Source organism: Cervus canadensis, chromosome 27, assembly GCF_019320065.1.
Source record: "Cervus canadensis isolate Bull #8, Minnesota chromosome 27, ASM1932006v1, whole genome shotgun sequence".
Lineage (NCBI taxonomy): Eukaryota > Metazoa > Chordata > Mammalia > Artiodactyla > Cervidae > Cervus > Cervus canadensis.
This window is the reverse complement of record NC_057412.1, coordinates 20,903,077-20,922,185: the sequence shown is the minus strand read 5'-3', so window position 1 is coordinate 20,922,185 and position 19,109 is coordinate 20,903,077. Positions and strand designations below refer to the sequence as shown.

General features: G+C 39.1%; 1 protein-coding gene across 1 annotated transcript; it reads left to right on the top strand.

Moving 5' to 3' along the window:
* The first annotated feature begins 646 nt into the window (after nt 1-646).
* Nucleotides 647-18,109, top strand: RBM11 (RNA binding motif protein 11). Its single transcript, XM_043449076.1, has 5 exons — nt 647-810; nt 4,638-4,800; nt 6,099-6,171; nt 13,354-13,450; nt 16,562-18,109. The coding sequence occupies exons 1-5, from the start codon at nt 715-717 to the stop codon at nt 16,871-16,873; spliced, it is 741 nt and encodes a 246-aa protein (XP_043305011.1). The 5' UTR covers nt 647-714; the 3' UTR covers nt 16,874-18,109.
* Nucleotides 18,110-19,109: the final 1,000 nt, after the last annotated feature.

Below are 19,109 nucleotides of genomic sequence, written 5' to 3'. Positions count from 1 at the left end.
TCTCCTGCACTTCAGGCAGATACTTTACCCACTGAGCCAGGTAGGAAGCCCACAGTCACCCAGCAGCCATCCTCAAAAATTCTGGCTTCAGTAACAAAACTTGCTATAATCTTTCCAGTATTCCTTGGTTTAGTCTATTTTCTCAAGTTCAAATGCCTTCTGCAGTCTACCTAAATCCTGTGTCCATTTTCAAAGACTTCACTAGGGAACACTTCCTGGCTAAATTAATTCTAGTACTCTATCCACATCCATGCACGTATGCGCTCATTGTTTCAAAACGAGTTTTATGAAAAACACCAATTTTAAACCCCAATGACTTACTCGTTTACTCTTTGGAAACAAAGAAATTAGTCTTCCCCCATTAGCCTGTGAGCTTCGGTAATGAAGTTAGTATGTCTTAAATCATCTCTAAAGTCATTTTATTTAAAATGTTTGTTGAACAAACCCCAAATCAATTAATAATGTCGTGCCCTGAAGAAACGAACGGATCTCAAGGCCCCTTGCAGACTAATCTTAGTCTCACTCACTCTCCCATGGTCCTGGTCGGATATGGGACTTGGCGAAGGTGCGGTGGGCGGTTACCACGGGGTGCTGGGGGCGTGGCCCCGCAGCCTCGCCCCGCCCCTGGCGCTCTTACTCTCCTCGTCGGCTCCGCCAGCAAGGAGAGAGGGCGTGGCCTCGGAGCCTCCTCCATCCTGGGGTCGAGCCGGAGGGATGTTGCCTACTCAGGAGGAAGCCGACAGGACGGTGTTTGTGGGAAATTTAGAGGCTCGAGTGCGGGAAGAGATTCTTTACGAGCTGTTCCTTCAGGTACAGTCGGCAGGGAAGGGGTATCGGAGGGGCGGAGCGCGTCGAGCCGGAAGCGCAGCAGGAGGGGCGGGGCGCACCTGAACCACCCGGAGTCCGGCTCCCTTTCCCTCCGCCTCCTTTGCTCTGCTTTTAATTTAGTTCCGCTTTGGCTCAGCTGTCTCCAGGTTAGCAAGTGGGTAGTGAAGTGACAAAAAGTGCGCCTCATTCCCAACCCTTCCCCTCCCCATCACCATTGCAGAGGCTTGGGGTGTGCAGTGACTGGGATACCCCCAACCCCCAGCCCTGAGTCAGGGCTTTGCAGGGGCTGCCTGGCCTTGGTATGCTCAGGCACAACAGAAAACAGCTCTGTCACTGTCTTCCTTCAGTTAATCAGCACCCTGACGCCTTACATCCCGCGAAATGAGAGGAAGATATTTTTAAATGCTTCCATATACGTTACTTACTCTCCCAAGCCCTTCTATACAGGAGATGATTTTACTCCAGAATGATAAATGAGATTTCTGCATAATTTGGACAGCCAAATCATGACTGAGACCGATAGATACCAGAATGATAAATGAGATTTCTGCATAATTTGGGCAGCCAAATCATGACTGAGACCGATAGATACCGTGACTAGTTCCTTTTATTTCATACCAAGAGGATCTTATGAAAACTTTTTCAGACCTGATAACTTATGTCTCCTGTATACACCTACTGTATACACATAGATCTTACTTGCTAAAGAGATATCCACATTCGGCCGTTCATTTAACCGTTTAGTGATCTATAATTACAATGACAGTAAGTAAGGTGCTAGACATACACATTTGAGACAGTCCTTGGTCTTTCTAAAAGGAGAAATTTAAAATTAATCATCATGTTTTAAAATAATGCGCAAAAAGAGGGACATTTAGTACGGCAAAGTTATTTCAAGTGTGAATTCCGATATCTGCAATGTGATTTTGGCCAAGTACATAAATAGCTCAGCACCACAGTTTCCTCAAATGTCAATGGGAGTCATAGTATCTACAGTATGATGTGGTGTGAAGAGTGAGTAAAGGCATCCAGATCAGACAGAACTGAACCTGGTATTTCCTAAGTGTTTGCTGCTGCAGCTACTGCTAAATAATACTACTATTACTATTAATAATAGTACTGATGCTTATCTCAAGAGAAATCAAAAGTGACTTTCCTCTATCAGAATAAGAGCAAGTTCCAAGGGAGACAATAGCAAAACTAAATACGGAAGGCTAAGCATGAGTACCAGAGGTGAAAGGGGTTCTTTATGTAGTTTCTGAAAGGCTCTACGTTTGTGTCTGAACTAAAGTGCCCCTCTGTTAATTATGAAGTGAAAGTGGAGTGTTAGTCGCTCAGTCCTGTCTGACTCTTTGCAACCCCATAGATGGTAGCCCGCCAGGCTCCTCTGTCCATAGGATTCTCCAGGCAAGAAAACTGGAGTGGGTTGACATTTCCTTCTCCAGGGGATCATCCCAACCCAGGGATCAAACCTGGGTCTCCTGCATTGCAGGCAGACTCTTTACCATCTGAGCCACCAACAGATGCACACAATTTGATAGAATTTTCTCCAGGAACATAGTTTTCTTTCCTGGACATAAAACATTGCTTGAAAAATATTGCTGATTTTAAGGCTTTAATGCTTATTTTTCTAACTTGACATCCTTTTAAACCTGCGTTTTTAATCTACTCTAATACTTATCTTTTCCTGCAGTTATTTTTCATCCTAGTATTATTTGGAATTTATCATTCTAACTTAAAAAAAATGAAGGAAAGAAGAAGAGGAGGGATAGAGGGAGGTAGAAAGAAAATTTATAGTTCTTTTTCTCCAGAAAGCTTCTCTCATGTTGAGCCAACAAAAAGAGGGGGTTGGGAATGATGAGGTCAGTGGGATAGATAGACCTGAATGCCCCCATGTGCATATATTATTTCTAGTCAATAGGAACTGGATCTGTATCAGTTGTATGTGAAACTACAAGATACATTAGATAGATTGATAGTCTCATTTTTTTTATAATTTCTATCTAAATGTTCATCTCTCAATAGATCAGGCAGCAAAGCATTTGTTTTTATTTTTGCCTATGCTCTTCTGTATTCTGGGAGGATTTACTAAAGCGAGGTGTCTTTTAGAAAGGCTTCAACCCAGCAAAACTTTGCAAATCTTGACAACTGGCAGCACTGTTGACGTGTTTGACTCTGGTTTAAAAATCCTAAAAACTTATGATGTGATTTTCACTACCAGCGAGTCTTCTTGTTGAATTTCATCTTTTAAAAATGCATGGGTATATTTTTGAATTTGTAAAATTCAAAGCATGTAAGCATATTCTGTCCATTTGTAATTTCATATATTTAATATCACTTGTGGAAAAACACTGATTAAAATTGATTTGTTTTATTACTATATGGTTCTCCTTTTTACTAGTTTCTTTCAAATTTCTGGTTATCCTTGGAAGAGTGAAAATCAGGTTTAATATCTTTGTACTTTTAACCAAGAAATCTGGGCCAGGAAGATCCCCTGGAGAAGGAAATGGCAACTCACTCCAGTATTCTTGCCTGAAAAATCCCATGGACAGAGGAGCCTGGAGGGCTATAGTCCAAAGGATTACAGTCGGGCCCAACTGAGAGACTGCGCACAGCACAGTGCAGAGATTTCAAGGGAAAGATAATGAATTTAGTTTCAAATGTGTTGTTTGAAGTATAATCGCATGGAGCTCTCTAGGAGACTGTCTCCATGAATGAGGCGTGAGTGGGAGGAAGAGATTTGTTGATAAGGTGGTTCTTGAAGCCAGAAGGGAGGATGAGTCTTTCCCTGGGAAAGTAGAGAATAAAGAAAGATTGAATCTTAAAATACAGTATCATTTTAAAGATGATAATTAACATTTTTCGTTAGGTTAAAAACAATTCCTTAATATACGTATCCAACTCAACAGAGAAAAGCAATCAATCTTTAAAGTGCAATGAAAAAGTAGGAGCCATCTACCTTTAAATCTATGTGAGGCTTGGTAAGTACTTCCTCTAATCATTGTCATGATGGGAATGTGACATTTGAGGGTGTAATTAGCACTCTTCTACAATATTTGACTCTGCTTTTGTACTCTGTATTGCTAATTATAGGTTTTAGTCACAATAAGATCTGAATATTTTCAATTTTATTTTATCCTATTTTAATAATATACCATGGAATAATATTCCCCAGTTGTTAGACTTAGACCCTTACTAATTTTTCATTCTTACAAATAGTGCACCTACTTAAAAGCCTTAAACATATTAAAACACTTTTCCCTTTGAGAATATTTACCAAAGGGGCTTACCATATTAAAATACAGTTTCTATATAGATCAGAAATTTAATTTCTCTTGTGAAAACATTTTAATCTTGTCAGAAAAAAAGTAGGTTTTAATGTGATGTTACCAGTTTCTTTATGGTAACATAAAGCTAACATCTCAAGGAATGCTTGAGAATGTTTATCTTTTCAATTATTTTTGAGTTAAACATGGTTTATATGTGTAGAGGCAAAGTAGTATTTTAATCTTAGATCTAAATGCACTCTAAATTGTTTTGTTAGGCCTATTTTTCCTTTTAAGATTTGGAGCTATTACCTAAAATTTCCTGACCTTAACAACATAAGTGTTTTTTGATGAGCCAGAAAATGCCAAGAAAGTGTGATGAAGTATGATATTTATTGTTAGGAAAATACATGATCAAAAGAACTATGTAAAGCTGTTATTGCTAACAGATTTGGAATTTTAGCCTAAATTGAATATAGTTGATTTTCTGAGTGTAAAAAAATCTTTAGATTTATGACAAAATAATTTTTAAGTTTTTTGCAGGCTGGGCCATTAACCAAAGTGACTATATGCAAAGACAGAGAAGGAAAGCCGAAATCTTTTGGATTTGTCTGCTTTAAACACCCAGAATCAGTGTCTTACGCCATAGCTTTGCTGAATGGAATTCGTTTATATGGAAGACCAATTAATGTGCAGTATCGATTTGGTAGGTTCTCTCGCTGATGAAATCTTCCAAGTGTGTTTTGTTGGTGGTGGTGTTCCCAGAGGTGTAAACTTTTTTTTTTCCCTATGTTTTTTATGTTATAGCCTAAGACCAAAAAAGTGCTCCTGTAGCCTCTTAAAATTTCTCAGAACACATTCATAATGTTATGTGATTAGTTAATACTACCAATGACATTGCCAAATCCATAGCATCTTTTCTATATTAAAATTTAAAGTTGTCACTTTTAATGTCAGCCAGCAAATAGCCATGATGGTTGCTACTGGCTGTTAAAAATTAAACAAATCTAAGTGCACTGGGGATACCCAACTCTAGCTTTTATGCAGCAAGGCTATTTGCTAATCTTCTTGTCAATGGTATCAAATATCTACCATTTGGATGATAGGGTGGGTGCCTTAGTTTTTGTCCTGGGTTTACCGTGTTATACATATAACCCTGGATCTGAGCCCTGTAAAAGCAGCTGGCCAAAGTCTGACCCTTCATAGCCACAGAGAAAAGCTTCCTGACATGAATGGCCTCTAACACCTTCTGCTCAACACTGTTCATCATTGATTAGATGCCCAGAGAACACGGCACTATTACTCTAGCCCTTTCATAGTTTGAGGACTCAGAGAGGCAGTGCTTATACTTACGTTGCAATGCTTATGGTACTTATGTTCCTTCCTTGCTCAATGATTCAGGTTTATGGATGTACCCCTTGTTTGGTTTTTATTCTTCTTGCTGTACTAAAAAAAAAAACATAAGAACAAGAAAACAATGCTGTCTTGTTGCAAAGGAAAAGGGCCACTTCACATTTCATTTTGTCTTAACAAAGATAATTAATTGGCCCCATCATGCTCTCAATTAACCACCGATTAACTCATACCGACAGTAAAACAGGTCGGGCCGTATCCTGTTCTGACACATCCCCAGCCAGCTGCGCAGCAGCCTCTTCAGGTTACACTCACATTTGTCAGTGCAGTTTAGAGAACTCATGCCTTCTACACAGAAGGCAAATAACACTGATTATTTGCCATCTTTAGTTTACAGGTATGTATCAGCAAGCAGCATTATATACTTTGTATGGCCGGCCCCATGTCAGCCTAATTCTTTTCTACACTCATTGCTTTGGACAAAGCTTGGTATAATTCAGGCTCTTATAGTGATATAAGCAACCTTGTAAATAGTACTTGGGAGGTCAGAGACATCTTGTGTATTTTACATGGAGTTTTTGAAAATGGCTTAATGTGAGAACTCCAAAAAGATGTACCATGAAGTAATCTGTTATTCTTTTTCTTTTGAAGGGAGCTCTCGCTCTTATGAACCTGCTAACCAAAGTTTTGAAAGCTGTGTTAAGATAAATTCACACAGCTACAGGTAATTAAAAATATTTTTTTCATAAAGGTAAGGCAAATAAATATGGTCTTAATACCAGGAAGGGTTTTCATATATTCTATAAAACCTTTCTATTTAGACATAAGTTAATATTAAAGAATTCATGTTTCCTGAAGCCATGAAAAGTGACAGAAAGTATTTTCATTTAAAATTCAGTCAATATTTTCTGTAGTAGGTGGGAGAGATTTATATTTGTAGCATTGTTTATAGATTACCGTGTACTTTTCATTACTGTGAAATCACTTAAGTGTGCAAAGTCTCACTGCGATGGATCATAGAAATACTATTATCCATATTTTATACTTGAACATAGAGATGCAAAAGTTAACTAATTGCCAAGGGCACAAAGATGAAAAGGTGATAGTTTCTAGGCTTGAAATTAAGCCTTTGAACATTAAGTCACTCTGCTATTTATTTTACTACTTTTTAGAATGTCTCTATGGTAATTTTCAAAATATTCTCATTTGATGTAGACTTATTTCTTGTTGCAACCATAGCCTGCAGGGGCACTCTCAGTTTAGCTATACCAAAGGTCATGGAACAGAAAGTCTCCCAAACCAGATTAAGATGCTCAAATCACAGCATTTATTAAACCAATTTAAAAGATACAGTGAAAAGCAAAAGGAAAGCTTTGGGTATTGGATAATTTAACGTTTGGAGGATAGGATACAAGTAGGCAGAGGACCCTACTAGCTGAATTCTGGTTACACTGGTATTCATACGACCTGTTTCTCTCTATTGCATCAGCCTTCCCCACTGATCGTGAGGTTATTAGCCCCAGAGTGGGCTTCTCAGGTGGCTCTAGGGGTAAAGAACCATCTCCCAATGCAGGAGACTTAAGAGATGCAAGTTCCATCCCTAGGTCAGGAAGATCCCCTGGAGAAGGCATGGCAACCCATTCCAGTATTCTTGCCTGAAGAATCTCTGGACAGGCTACAAGCTGGGCAGGCTACAGTCCATAGGGTCGCACAGAATCAGACATACCTGAAACAACTTAGCAAGCACGCACTCATGAGCCCTAGAGTTGAGGTTAGAGTAAGCGATTCCATTCAGATAGAAAGTTCCTAGAGCTAATCTCACTTACTTGCTTTCTCAAAGAGACAGAGGGGCAAATATGCCTGGCCACAGAAGGAGCTACATACCCACAAGGTCTACCTGAGTTTCTTAGGCAGAGCAGACACAAGAACAGCATAACTTAGCCCAGAGGCGCCATGATAATGACTTGGTCTTTCCTTCCCTTTCCACCTGTGACTAACAGTCTTATTTGTTCCATCGTATTTTCTACTGAATCTATCCGTGGCATCTCTTAACACATACTAAATTATTTTGAATATTTAGTGTATGCTATGAATTCTGCCTAAGTCTTCCAAGTCACTTGCTTGTTCTAATTACACTATCATCACTATCTCATAAATCTGTATTAGCTGAGTTCTAGCTACACTGTCTCATAAATCTGTATTAGCTGGGTTCTAGCTACACTAATGCTCATTCATAGCCCCTGTTTCTCTCTGCTGCTGCATCAGATCCATCAGTGTATCTTTCGTAAAGGCTTCCCATATGCGTTTCTTCTGAGTTTTATCCACCCTGGTGGTTTTCTTGTCTTCTGTGGCAGAACTGAATGTTCTCAAGTAAACTTAACAACATTTGAACCTCCCCTGCCTGCTAATTATATCTACCCTCCTAAGCATAGAGGAGTGACCTCTTAGGACTGGCAGTCACCCAGACTCATCCTTTGCAGATGCACCCCACGCATAACAGAGTGCACTCCACGTCCCCACTGTCCCCCACATTTCTGAATCCGTGAAATCGGGACAAAGTAGGTGCTGAATTCAGACTATCTGAATTTGAATCCTGCCTCTGTCACTTTATTAACAGTATAAACCTGGACAAATGATCACACTGTACCTCATATCTACAATGAGGATAGTTATTGTCAGAATCAAATTTTATAGTTTCAAGGTATTTAAAATAGTGGGCATATAGCAAGTATCCAGTGAGTACTTTCAGCAAATGTTGGCGGGAGGCGGTGGTGATTCACTCCCTTGGTATGAAAGGAACTGTGGACTCATGAATTGAGCCATTTAGATTACATAAAAACTTCCCCTCTTCTTCTAGTGGGACAAGATACCTCTTTTTTCTCATGAGTTTGGAAAAAAACAAGGTATTGCGAGGTGTGAAGCAGTAGAAGAAAGACTAGATAAACAACTTAAAAGACAGCAGTAACTCTTACATGTTCTACTTCTGTTTGATATACTTTTTTTTTGTTTGTTTGATATACTTTTAATTATCACAAATTCTAGGGAAAAAGATCAGAGATAGGTATATATTCCATAATACTCCCCTTCACTGGTAATACCTTATTCTTCTAGTATGTGCTGCATTATAAAGGAAGAATGAGAAAAGGCCAGAGTGCCCTAGAAGTGCTGTGCAGAGAATGCTGCTCTTGTCATTCCCTAGTCTTTCACTTGTCTTGCTTGGAAATGTGTTTGTGTGCTTGTTACTACCTCTTATACCTTCTGCTTTTAGTAAATAGTTACTGTATTAGTGTGCCTGTGTTAGTCACCCAGTCGTGTTGGACTCTTTGCGACCCCATGGACTATAGCCTGCCAGGCTTCTCTGTCCATGGGATTCTTCAGGAATAAATACTGGAATGTGTTGCTATTCCCTTTTTCAGGGGATCTTTCCAACCCAAGGACCAAAACCCAGTCTTCGGCATTGCAAGCAGATTCTTTACCGTCACAGCCACCAGTGCTAGTTCAGTTCAGTTCAGTTGCTCAGTCGTGTCTGACTGTTTGCAACCCCATGGACTGAAGCACACCAGGCTTCCCTGTCCATCACCAACTCCGGGAGCTTGCTCAAACTCATGTCCATCAAGTCAGTGATGCCTTCCAACCATCTCATCCTCTGTCATCCCCTTCTCCTGCCTTCAATCTTTCCCAGCATCACGGTCTTTTCCAGTGAGTCACTTCTTCACATCAGGTGGCCAAAGTTTCAGCTTCAGCATCAGTACTTCCAATGCATATTCAGGACTGATTTCCTTTAGGATGGACTGGTTTGATCTCCTTGCAGTCCAAGGGACTCTCAAGAGTCTTCTCCAACACCACAGTTCAAGAGCATCAATTCTTTGGCGCTCAGCTTTCTTTATAGTCCAACTCTCACATCCATACATGACTACTGGAAGAACCATAGCTTTGACTATATTGACCTTTGTTGGCAAAGTAATGTCTCTGCTTTTTAGTATGCTATCTAGGTTGGTCATAGCTTTTCTTCCAAGGAGCAAGCATCTTATAATTTCATGGCTGCAGTCACCATCTGCAGTGATTTTGGAGCCCCAGAAAATAAAGTCAGTCACTGTTTCCATTGTTTCCCCATCTATTTACCATGAAGTGATGGGACCAGAAGCCATAATCTTAGATTTCTGAATGTTGAGTTTTAAACCAACTTTCTCTCTCTCCTCTTTCACTTTCATCCAGAGGCTCTTTAGTTCTTCTTCACTTTCTGCCATAAGGGTGGTGTCATCTGCATATCTGAGGTTATTGATATTTCTCCTGGCAATTTGATTCCAGCTTGTGCTTCATCCAGCCCAGCATTTCTCATGATGTACTCTGCATATAAGTTAAATAAGCAGAATGACAATATACAGCCTTGACATATACCTTTCCCGATTAGGAGCCAGCCTGTTGTTCCATGTACAGTTCTACTGTTGCTTCTTGACCTATATACAGATTTCTCAGGAGGCAGGTCAGGTGGTCTGGTATTCCCATCTCTTTCAGAATTTTCCACAGTTTGTTGTGATCCACATAGTCGAAGGCTTTGGCATAGTCAATAAAGCAGAAGTAGATGTTTTTCTGGAACTCTCTTGCTTTTTTGATGATCCAACAGATGTTGGCAGTTTGATCTCTGGTTCCTCTGCCTTTTCTAAAACCAGCTTGAACATCTGGAAGTTCAAGATTCTTATACTGTTGAATCCTGGCTTGGAGAATTCTGAGCATTACTTTGCCAGCATGTGAGATGAGTGCAATTGTGCAGTAGTTTGAGCATTCTTTGGCATTGCCTTGCTTTGGGATTGGAATAAAAACTGACCTTTTCCAGTCCTGTGGCCACTGTTGAGTTTTCCAAATTTGCTGGCATATTGAGTGCAGCCCTTTCACAGCATCATCTTTTAGGATTTGAAATATCTCAACTGCAATTCCATCACCTCCACTAGCTTTTTCGGTAGTGAGGCTTCCTAAGGCCCACTTGAATTCACATTCCAGGATGTCTAGCTGTAGGTGAGTGATCACACCATCATAGTTATCTGGGTCATGCAGATCTTTTTTGTATAGTTCTTCCATGTATTCTTGCCACCTCTTAATATCTTCTGCTTCTGCTAGGTCCATACAACTTCTGTCCTTTATTGTGCCCATCTTTGCATGAAATGTTCCCTTGGTATCTCTAATTTTCTTGAAGAGATCTCTAGTCTTTCTCATTCTATTATTCTCCTCTATTTCTTTGCACAGATCAATGAGGAAGGCTTTCTCATCTCCCCTTGCTATTCTTTGGAACTCTGCATTCAAATGGGTGTATCTTTCCTTTTCTCCTTTGTGTTTAGCTTCTCAGTGCTAAGGCCACCATAAAAAGTATCACAAATGAAGTTAAACACAGAAATGTGTTGTCTCACAGCTCAAAGTCCAAAATCACGGTGTCTGCTAGAGTCCCTTCTGAGGGCGATGAGAAAGAATCTGTTCTGTGCCTCTCTTATGTATGCTGTGCTGTGATTAGTTGCCCAGTCATGTTCGACTCTCTGCAACCCCAGAGACTAGCCCGCCAGGCTCCTGTGTCCATGGGGATTCTCCAGGCAAGGATACTAGAGTGGGCTGCGGTGTCCTCCTCCAGGGGATCTTCCCAACCCAGGGACTGAACCCAGGTCTCCCGCATTGCAGGTGGATTCTTTACCATTTGAACCACCAAGAAAGCCAGTGCTTCTCTCATAGCTTCCCCTGATTTTTGACAATCATTGATATTCCTTGACATGTACAAGCACCACCCAGCTCTCTGCCTTCAGCTCCATATGATGTTTTCCCTGTGTGCATCTGTCTCCACAAGTTTCCCCTTTTGACTATAATCAGGAAGGATACCTGTTTAGCATATCCTACTCCAGTATGACCTCCTCTTAGCTAATTGCATCTGCAGCAACCCTATTTCCAAATAAGGTCACAGTTCAGTTCAGTCGCTCAGTCGTGTCCGACTCTTTGCAACCCCATGGACTGAAGCACGCCAGGCTTCCCTGTCCATTACCAACTCCCGGAGCTTGCTGAGTCAGTGATGCCATCCAACCATCTCATCCTCTGTTGTCCCCTTCTCCTGCCTTCTATCTTTCCCAGCATCAGGGTCTTTTCTGATGAGTCACTTCTTCACATCAGGTGGCCAAAGTATTGGAGTTTCAACTTCAACATCAGTCCTTCCAATGAACACCCAGGACTGATCTCCTTTAGGATGGACTGGTTGGATCTCCTTGCAGTCCAAGGGACTCTCAAGGGTCTTCTCCAACACCGCAGTTTAAAAGCATCAATTCTTTGGTGCTATGCTTTCTTTATAGTGTAACTCTCACATATAAGGTCACATTCTGAACTATTTGGGGTTAGGACTATAACATAAATTTTGAGTTGACACAGTTCAACTTGTGACTTCCCAAGTTACATGTGACTCCTCTATGGAGAAACATATGCATGCCCTAAGATTCTCATGGGAAAGATAGTGGTTTTAGAAATTTTGCATCTATTTTCATAATGGTGCTAATCTCACCACCTCTGCTACTGGGTCACATCTTCCCCAGTCATTGTGCTCTTTATCTTGTTTATTTACCATCACTTACTGCAAACACATGTTCATGTCTCCTTGAACTTTGTCCAAATCAGTCTGTTATCTTTTCCCCTTCTTCTCACTGAAAAATTATCCTTCACATCTTTACTTCCTATTCACTTCTTAACCCCACTGTTATTTGGAAGCTGTTCTTTTAACAGTTTGTTGTCAGGAATCTTCTGATCAATGATAGAATAGCTCTGATGCTTACCCAGTTTACTCTAAAAACCAACACTGTCTAAGTATTTCCTCACTGAAACCCACTTTTCCACTGGCTTCTGTGATCCTGCTCTCACCATGAACCAGCGCCTGTCAGTCTGACAGCTTCTTCTTGTTCTCCTGCTGTTGTCTTTGCCTCCATCTGCCTGTTTTAATTCACCCTTCCCACAGTAAACTTCCTGTCCTAAGATTAGCAGTATTAGTGTCAAAATTGTGGCATACTGTGGAGCAAGTAGAATGAAGACTAGCTATAATGAGGACTAGCTGAGAATCCAGCCAGTACATGTAACATTGGAATTTATTAGAGATCTCCATAGATGGAAACATTACATATATAAATGAAATTTTTTGACAGTTCTGATGTTAATAAGGGATTGGGCATGTGTGCAAAATCACTTCAGTTGTGCCTGTCTCTTTGCAACCCTATGAACTGTAACCCTCCAGGCTCCTCTGTCCATGGAATTCTCCAGACAAGAATACTGAAGTGGGTTGCCATACCCTCCTCCGGGGCATCTTCCCAACCCAGGAATCGAACCCGAGTCTCTCACATCTTCTGCATTGGCAGGCGGGCTCTTTACCACTATCACTGTGTGGGAGAAATCAGCAAATATGTGTTCATGCTAATATCAGCAGCCTGTTTAACAAAGAGCATAATTTTTTTAGTTAAACAGTGATAGTACCTTCAAAAATAAATTGAAAAAAATCCTCTTTTTCTTTAACCTTTTTTTTATTTGTAGAAGATTGAGTGTACGCTTGGTAATTATTATTGACTTACGTTGCTTTCTTCATATCTGAGTGTTCTATGCCTTTATACAACTATAACATGAATTAACATTTTCCTATCAGAAAGCCAAATATGACTCTAAATATTGAGATTTCAGTATGTAGTAATTAATAAGACGAGTTACTGCTATGTCACTACATTATCAGTGTAATAATTGATTGTATGTTTAAAGTTAATTTATCTTAATTGAGCTTTTAGAGAAGCTCTTTAATTATGAAGCTGTCTCTCTTTTTTTTTTTTAAGACTAGAGTACCTAGGAATAGGAACCCAGTCCATAGGAATTTTAACTTCATATTACTTCTTCTTTTACCTCCCTAAAGAAATGAAGAAGCCATGGGCAGATCTCCCTTTTCCATGCAGTTCTCTCCAATTAATAATGCATCTTTATCTCAAGAATATTTTCTCTTTCAGAAGATGGTAAGTTTGATATGCCTTTGGTTGAAAATGTAACATGATAATACAAACTATAAAGGATATGAAAACTGCTTGGAACTTAAGCTCAACTCTAAGCCTAGAGTGAAGGCAGAAGATGCCTTGAGCACTGTGCCCCGGTGGCGATCTGCTCTTTCATCATCTGAAATCCCACACATGTTATCTCCACAAAAAGCCAGTGTATCAATGAAAAATGACAGATGCAAGTGATAATGCACTGTGGTAAAGTAAAATTTGAATCACTTAAATGACTATATTTTTTTAAATTTAAAAGGTATGTTTCTAGAATTGAATACTATTTAATGAAGCATTTTGATAGAATGTAGTCACCAATCACAATATACTGCTTTTGTACATATATTTTTATTTTAACTAAAGGCAAAGTTTCTCAATTGGTAGAGTAAACTACCTTATTTCCAAAGACTCTCAAAAATGTGGTTCTGGCCTAGAAATCACAGTGGTGAACTATATTGTTAAAGGGGAACTAAGAAATGTTTTCTTCTAACTTCTCATTTTATACATAATAAAATTGAGGTTCAGAGATTAATCAGCAAGCCCAAGATTATACAACTTGTTAATGACAGCTGTGGGACAGGTATTCTGTCCCACGGAATACACAGGTATTCTGATTCACACGTGATTTCTTGCAAACATCCAACATACATATGAGCTTCAGATTTTTCAATTAGCCATTTTCACTTGGTAAACATAATGAAAGTTGATAATTTCATTTTTGGAAAAAATTTTTCTTGGTTATACGGTCTGTGCTTAGTTGGGTCTGACTCGTTTATGACCCTATGGACCCACCAGGCTTCTCTGTGTGTGGGATTTCCCAGGCAAGAATACTGGAGTAGGTAGCTATTTCCTTCTCCAGAGGATCTTCCCAACCCAGGGATCAAATACAAGTCTCCTGCATTACAGGCAGAATCTTTACCCACTGAGCCGTCAGGAAAGCCCGTTTCTTGTTTATGGTGAGATATTAATAAACAGCCAATTCTCATCTAAAACCATCAATATCTTCTTTGTGGCATTATTTTTATCTTTGATGAGATGAGAAATACATACATACACACGCACACACGAGAGCTTGTTTTCCCTATTAATCTTTTTTAATGAAAGTAAATAACTTTATGATCACATTGTCCACAGTCTATTTATACTTTCGTTCAAAAATATTAGTAAGTACTAATGTTGCCCCATTCAGTATTACTGGTTACTAATTTTATTTTTTATTTTTAATTGGAGGAAAATTGCTTAGCAATGTTGTGTTGGTTTCTGCTGTACGCCATGAATCAGCCCTAAGTATGCATATATGCCCCCCTCTTGAGCCTCCCTCCTACCCACCGAATCCGAGCCCCCCAGGTCATCGCAGAGCACAGAGGTGAGCTCAGCTCCCTGTGTTTTATAGCGGCTTCCCTCTAGCTGTCTGTTTTACCCATGGTGATATACTTTTTTCAGTGCTACTCTCTCAATTTGTCCCACCCTCTGCTTCCTCTGCCTTGTCCACAAGTCTCCTTTCTGCATCTGTGTCTCTATTCCTGCCCTGCAAATAGGTCCTTAATCCACTTTGAATAGCTGGAAAATTGAGTTAATCTATCTTAAGAATTGACTGCTGTGCTGTAATATGGTGACTATCAGCCATCCATAAGGAGTGATTTTTTTCATTTTATTTAATCTTTTTTTCCACTCCAAAAATTTTTTATTTTTATTTTTTCATTCATTTTTATTAGTTGGAGGCCAATTACTGTATAGAACAGACTTTTGGACTCTATGAGAGAAGGCAAGGGTGGGATGATCTGAGAGAACAGCACTGAAACATATATATTATCAAGTGTGAAACAGATCGCCAGTCCAGGTTGGATGCATGAGACCAGTGCCCAGGGCTGGTACATTTTACTTAATTTTAATTAAAGTTTAAGTTTAGAAACAGAAACTTGATGCAGTTATTGCAAAACTTTGAAGTCTGTTTGAAAAAAACTTGGGTATGTATATCTACTATTTCAACTACATTTTTATATAATCTAAATTCTGATTAAATATTTTCAATGAAAATTTAGTATCCAAATTGAATATGCTTTTGAATATAAGTATAAGTACATAAATATATAGGGCTTCTCTGGTAGCTCCCTTGGAGAAGGAAATGGCAACCCACTCCATTATTCTTGCCTGAAAAACCCCATGGATGGAGGAGCCTAGTAGGCTACAGTCCATGGGGCCGAAAAGAATCGGACACAACTGAGCAACATCACTTTCTTTCTTTCCCTGGTAGCTCAGTCAGTAAAGAATCTACCTGTAGTGCAGGAGACCCGGGTTCAACCCCTGGGTCAGGAAGATCCCCTGGAAAAGGAAATGGCAGCCCATTCCAGTATTCTTGCCCAAGAAATCCTATGGACAGAGGAGCCTGGTGGGCTACCGTCCATGGGGTCACGAGAGTCGGACACAACTTAGCTACTAAACCACATCCATAAGTATAAAAGGCACACCAGATTTTGAAGACTTAGTATAAAAAAGTAAAATATCTCATGAATAATTTTTATATTGGTTACATGTTGAAATGACAATATTTTGGACATCTGGGGATAAATAAAATATATCAGGGCTTCCCAAGTGACTCAGTGATAAATAATCCACCTTCCAATGCAGGAGACACAGATGTGGGTTGTTCAGTCCCTTGGTCAGGAAGATCCCCTGGAGTAGGAAATGGCAGCTCACTCCAGTATTCCTGCCTTGGAAGTTCCATGGACAGAGAAGCCTGGTGGGCTATAGTCCATGGGATGGCAAAGAATCGAAACCAACCGAGCAGATGAGCACACACTCAAGATACATTATTTAAATTGCACCTGTTTCATTGTTATTTTCATCCTGTGACTTTTAGATTTAAAACTACCTATGTGGCTTACATTTCTGTAGGACAGCACTAATCTGTAATGTAGTATGCCATACACCAGCTGGAATCTTTGTTAATTGTTTAAGGAAACTACCGCAGCCCTGTCCTTCCTATACTGACACATGGTTTGGTTTGCTCGTAGTTGTTTGTATAGTAAGTGTATACTCTAACTTTTTCCTTTTTTTTCCTTCATGGGCTTGTTCCGGTAGGTGAATATGTGCGGGTTTTTCCCACAGCAGTGGCCTGCATATAGCCCAGCACTGCAGCTTCCTTACTATGAGATGACAGCTCCGCTTCCTAGTAGCACCTCCGCATCTCCCTCGCTGAATCATGTTTCAGATCTGGAGGCTGGACCCAGCTCTTACGAATGGACTCAGCAGCAACCAAGTGACTCAGACCCTTATCAGACAAATAAACGAAAGAGGCAGAGACAAAGCAGCGATAGCGATAGCAGCCCAGAAAACAGTAGAGGAAATGAGTATAGCCCAAAGTTCCAAAAGTGTAAGAAAAAGAGATACTAGTATTTACATTCAAATGAAATGTACCTCTGCTAGTCTTCATTCTCTTAAAAGAGAAATCTGTATTCTACGAAAGGACCAATTCCATGGCTTTCTTGTCTTCTTTGAAATATATAACAATATGATATCTGATTTGCTATTTAATTTTTGTCTTGAATGACAAAAATCTTAAAAACAATATAATGTGCTTTTTGTATTTGTAATGGTGTTGTTAACAAGAAACACTCTTGAGTTGTTATGTTTTAGGATCAATGATGAACTTACACTAAACCATTAACCGAAAGTCACTTACTGAGCACTTATGGAGAAGACACCATGATCTACATTGTTGCCTGTAACCCTCAGCTGAAATTAGGAGTGGAGTGGTCAGTTTTCTGAATGAAACTAATACAAATCTTTGAGTTGTATGTTTTTCCTAAGAAGAGAGAATAAGCAGCGTTTAGTTTCCTTTATTACTAATACTTTATTTTATGTCTAAATATCTTGTCTCAGCCTTACTCTCATACATATTTACTTCATAAAACAAGGATATACAACAGTGATACCAAACGAAAGACGATTATCATGTGGCTAGCTTTTGGTTCCTTCTCTTCATATGATTATATATAAATAGAAATACCTGCCTCTTTACTTCCTGCTTATTAATTGTATTTTATGAAAATTAGTTGGCTATGTCAGTATTTATTGTCCACCTCTTTTTCCATCCGGGTTGGAGAGCATATATTGGACACATTTAGATCTTGATAATGAACAATAATTTCAATAGAAAATGTCACTATTGTATGATATTTAATGTTTATCATAAAATTAGCTTTCCTATTTCTGGACCATTTATTTGCAGGGATAAACAGACTACATGTAAAATTAATGATTTATTTGGACAATCTTGTTAACTTTGTAGCTCATCATAAACTAGAATGCTGAAAATATTTATTTATTGAATCCAATTGAAAGGATCACACAGCTTCATTAGGAGCTAACCACCCAATTTTAATCATTCTTTGATATTTCTTTTGTGTATTGCATTGCACCTTATAGATATTTATTATTATTTAAAATAATAAAATATTTTTAGCAAAAATAGTAGCTGAATTTAACTTCTGGGTATGATTATACAATGCAGTCATGTTTTAAATGTAAATATTAGTCTGATTTGATCTGGCAAATGTGAAAATCTAAATTCTGCTTAGTGTAGCTTGATCTATATAACTTCATATTGCTGAATATTCAAACTAAAAATGATGACCTTTTTTAAAATTAACACTTTTGCAATTTAGAATCATACCAAAGGGAAAATATCTTTCTATGTAAATAGGAAGTGCTATATATCTAAAACACATTAACTTCACCTCTGCATTTTCTTCAATTCTTACACCTTGCAAATTTCCTAAGCCCCAGATTATTTCATTGTAATTGGCATTATAGGAAATATATACACATAAGAAATATCTTAACCAAGTACCAGGTTAAGAAAATTATCTTGAAATATTGTTACATGAGTTAAAATCTTCGAACTGCAAGGCATTCTTGCAATTTCTTTCATCACAGGCTGGAATTATCTGGATATCAACTTTACCAAGTCAACCAACCAAAAGGCAAATTCACCTGTTTACACTGGTGTCTTCCCTGATGGCTCAGTTGGTAAAGAATCTGCCTGCAATGCAGGAGACCCCTATTTTTTGGTTGACAACAGTCATAATGAATGATGACTGACTTATGTTTTAAAGTCATTTTTTTTAAAGCCTCTTGTAATTATTGTAAAGAAAGGGAAGTTAAAGCAGGTAGTTAGGTAGTCAAGAGATTTTTCCGGGGAAGCCATAGAAGTTTGGGATATTAAAAGAATTAGTTGAAGAAATGGAGTTGGATTTGGAGAAGGTGGATCTAAAAGATCTTCTGGGGAGTCAGGAATAAGGAGCTAGAGGTAAAGGTGAGTATAAGAAGGAGGCAGAGGAGAATTTACAGTAAAACAAATTTCTGTTCTAAGTCTGACTTCTGTTCTTGAATTTTGTTAAGGAGATATTTTCTTGTTTAGTCACTCAGTCGCTCAGTTGTGTCTGACTCTTTTGCGACCCCATGAGCTGTACCACACCAGGCTCCTCTGTCCATGAGATTTCCCCGGGCAAGAATACTGGAGTGGGTTGCCATTTCTTTATCCAGATGATCTTGCCAACCCAGGGATCAAAGTGTGCCCTGCAGGCAGATTCTTTGCCAGCTGGGAAACCCGAGGGAACATTTTAGG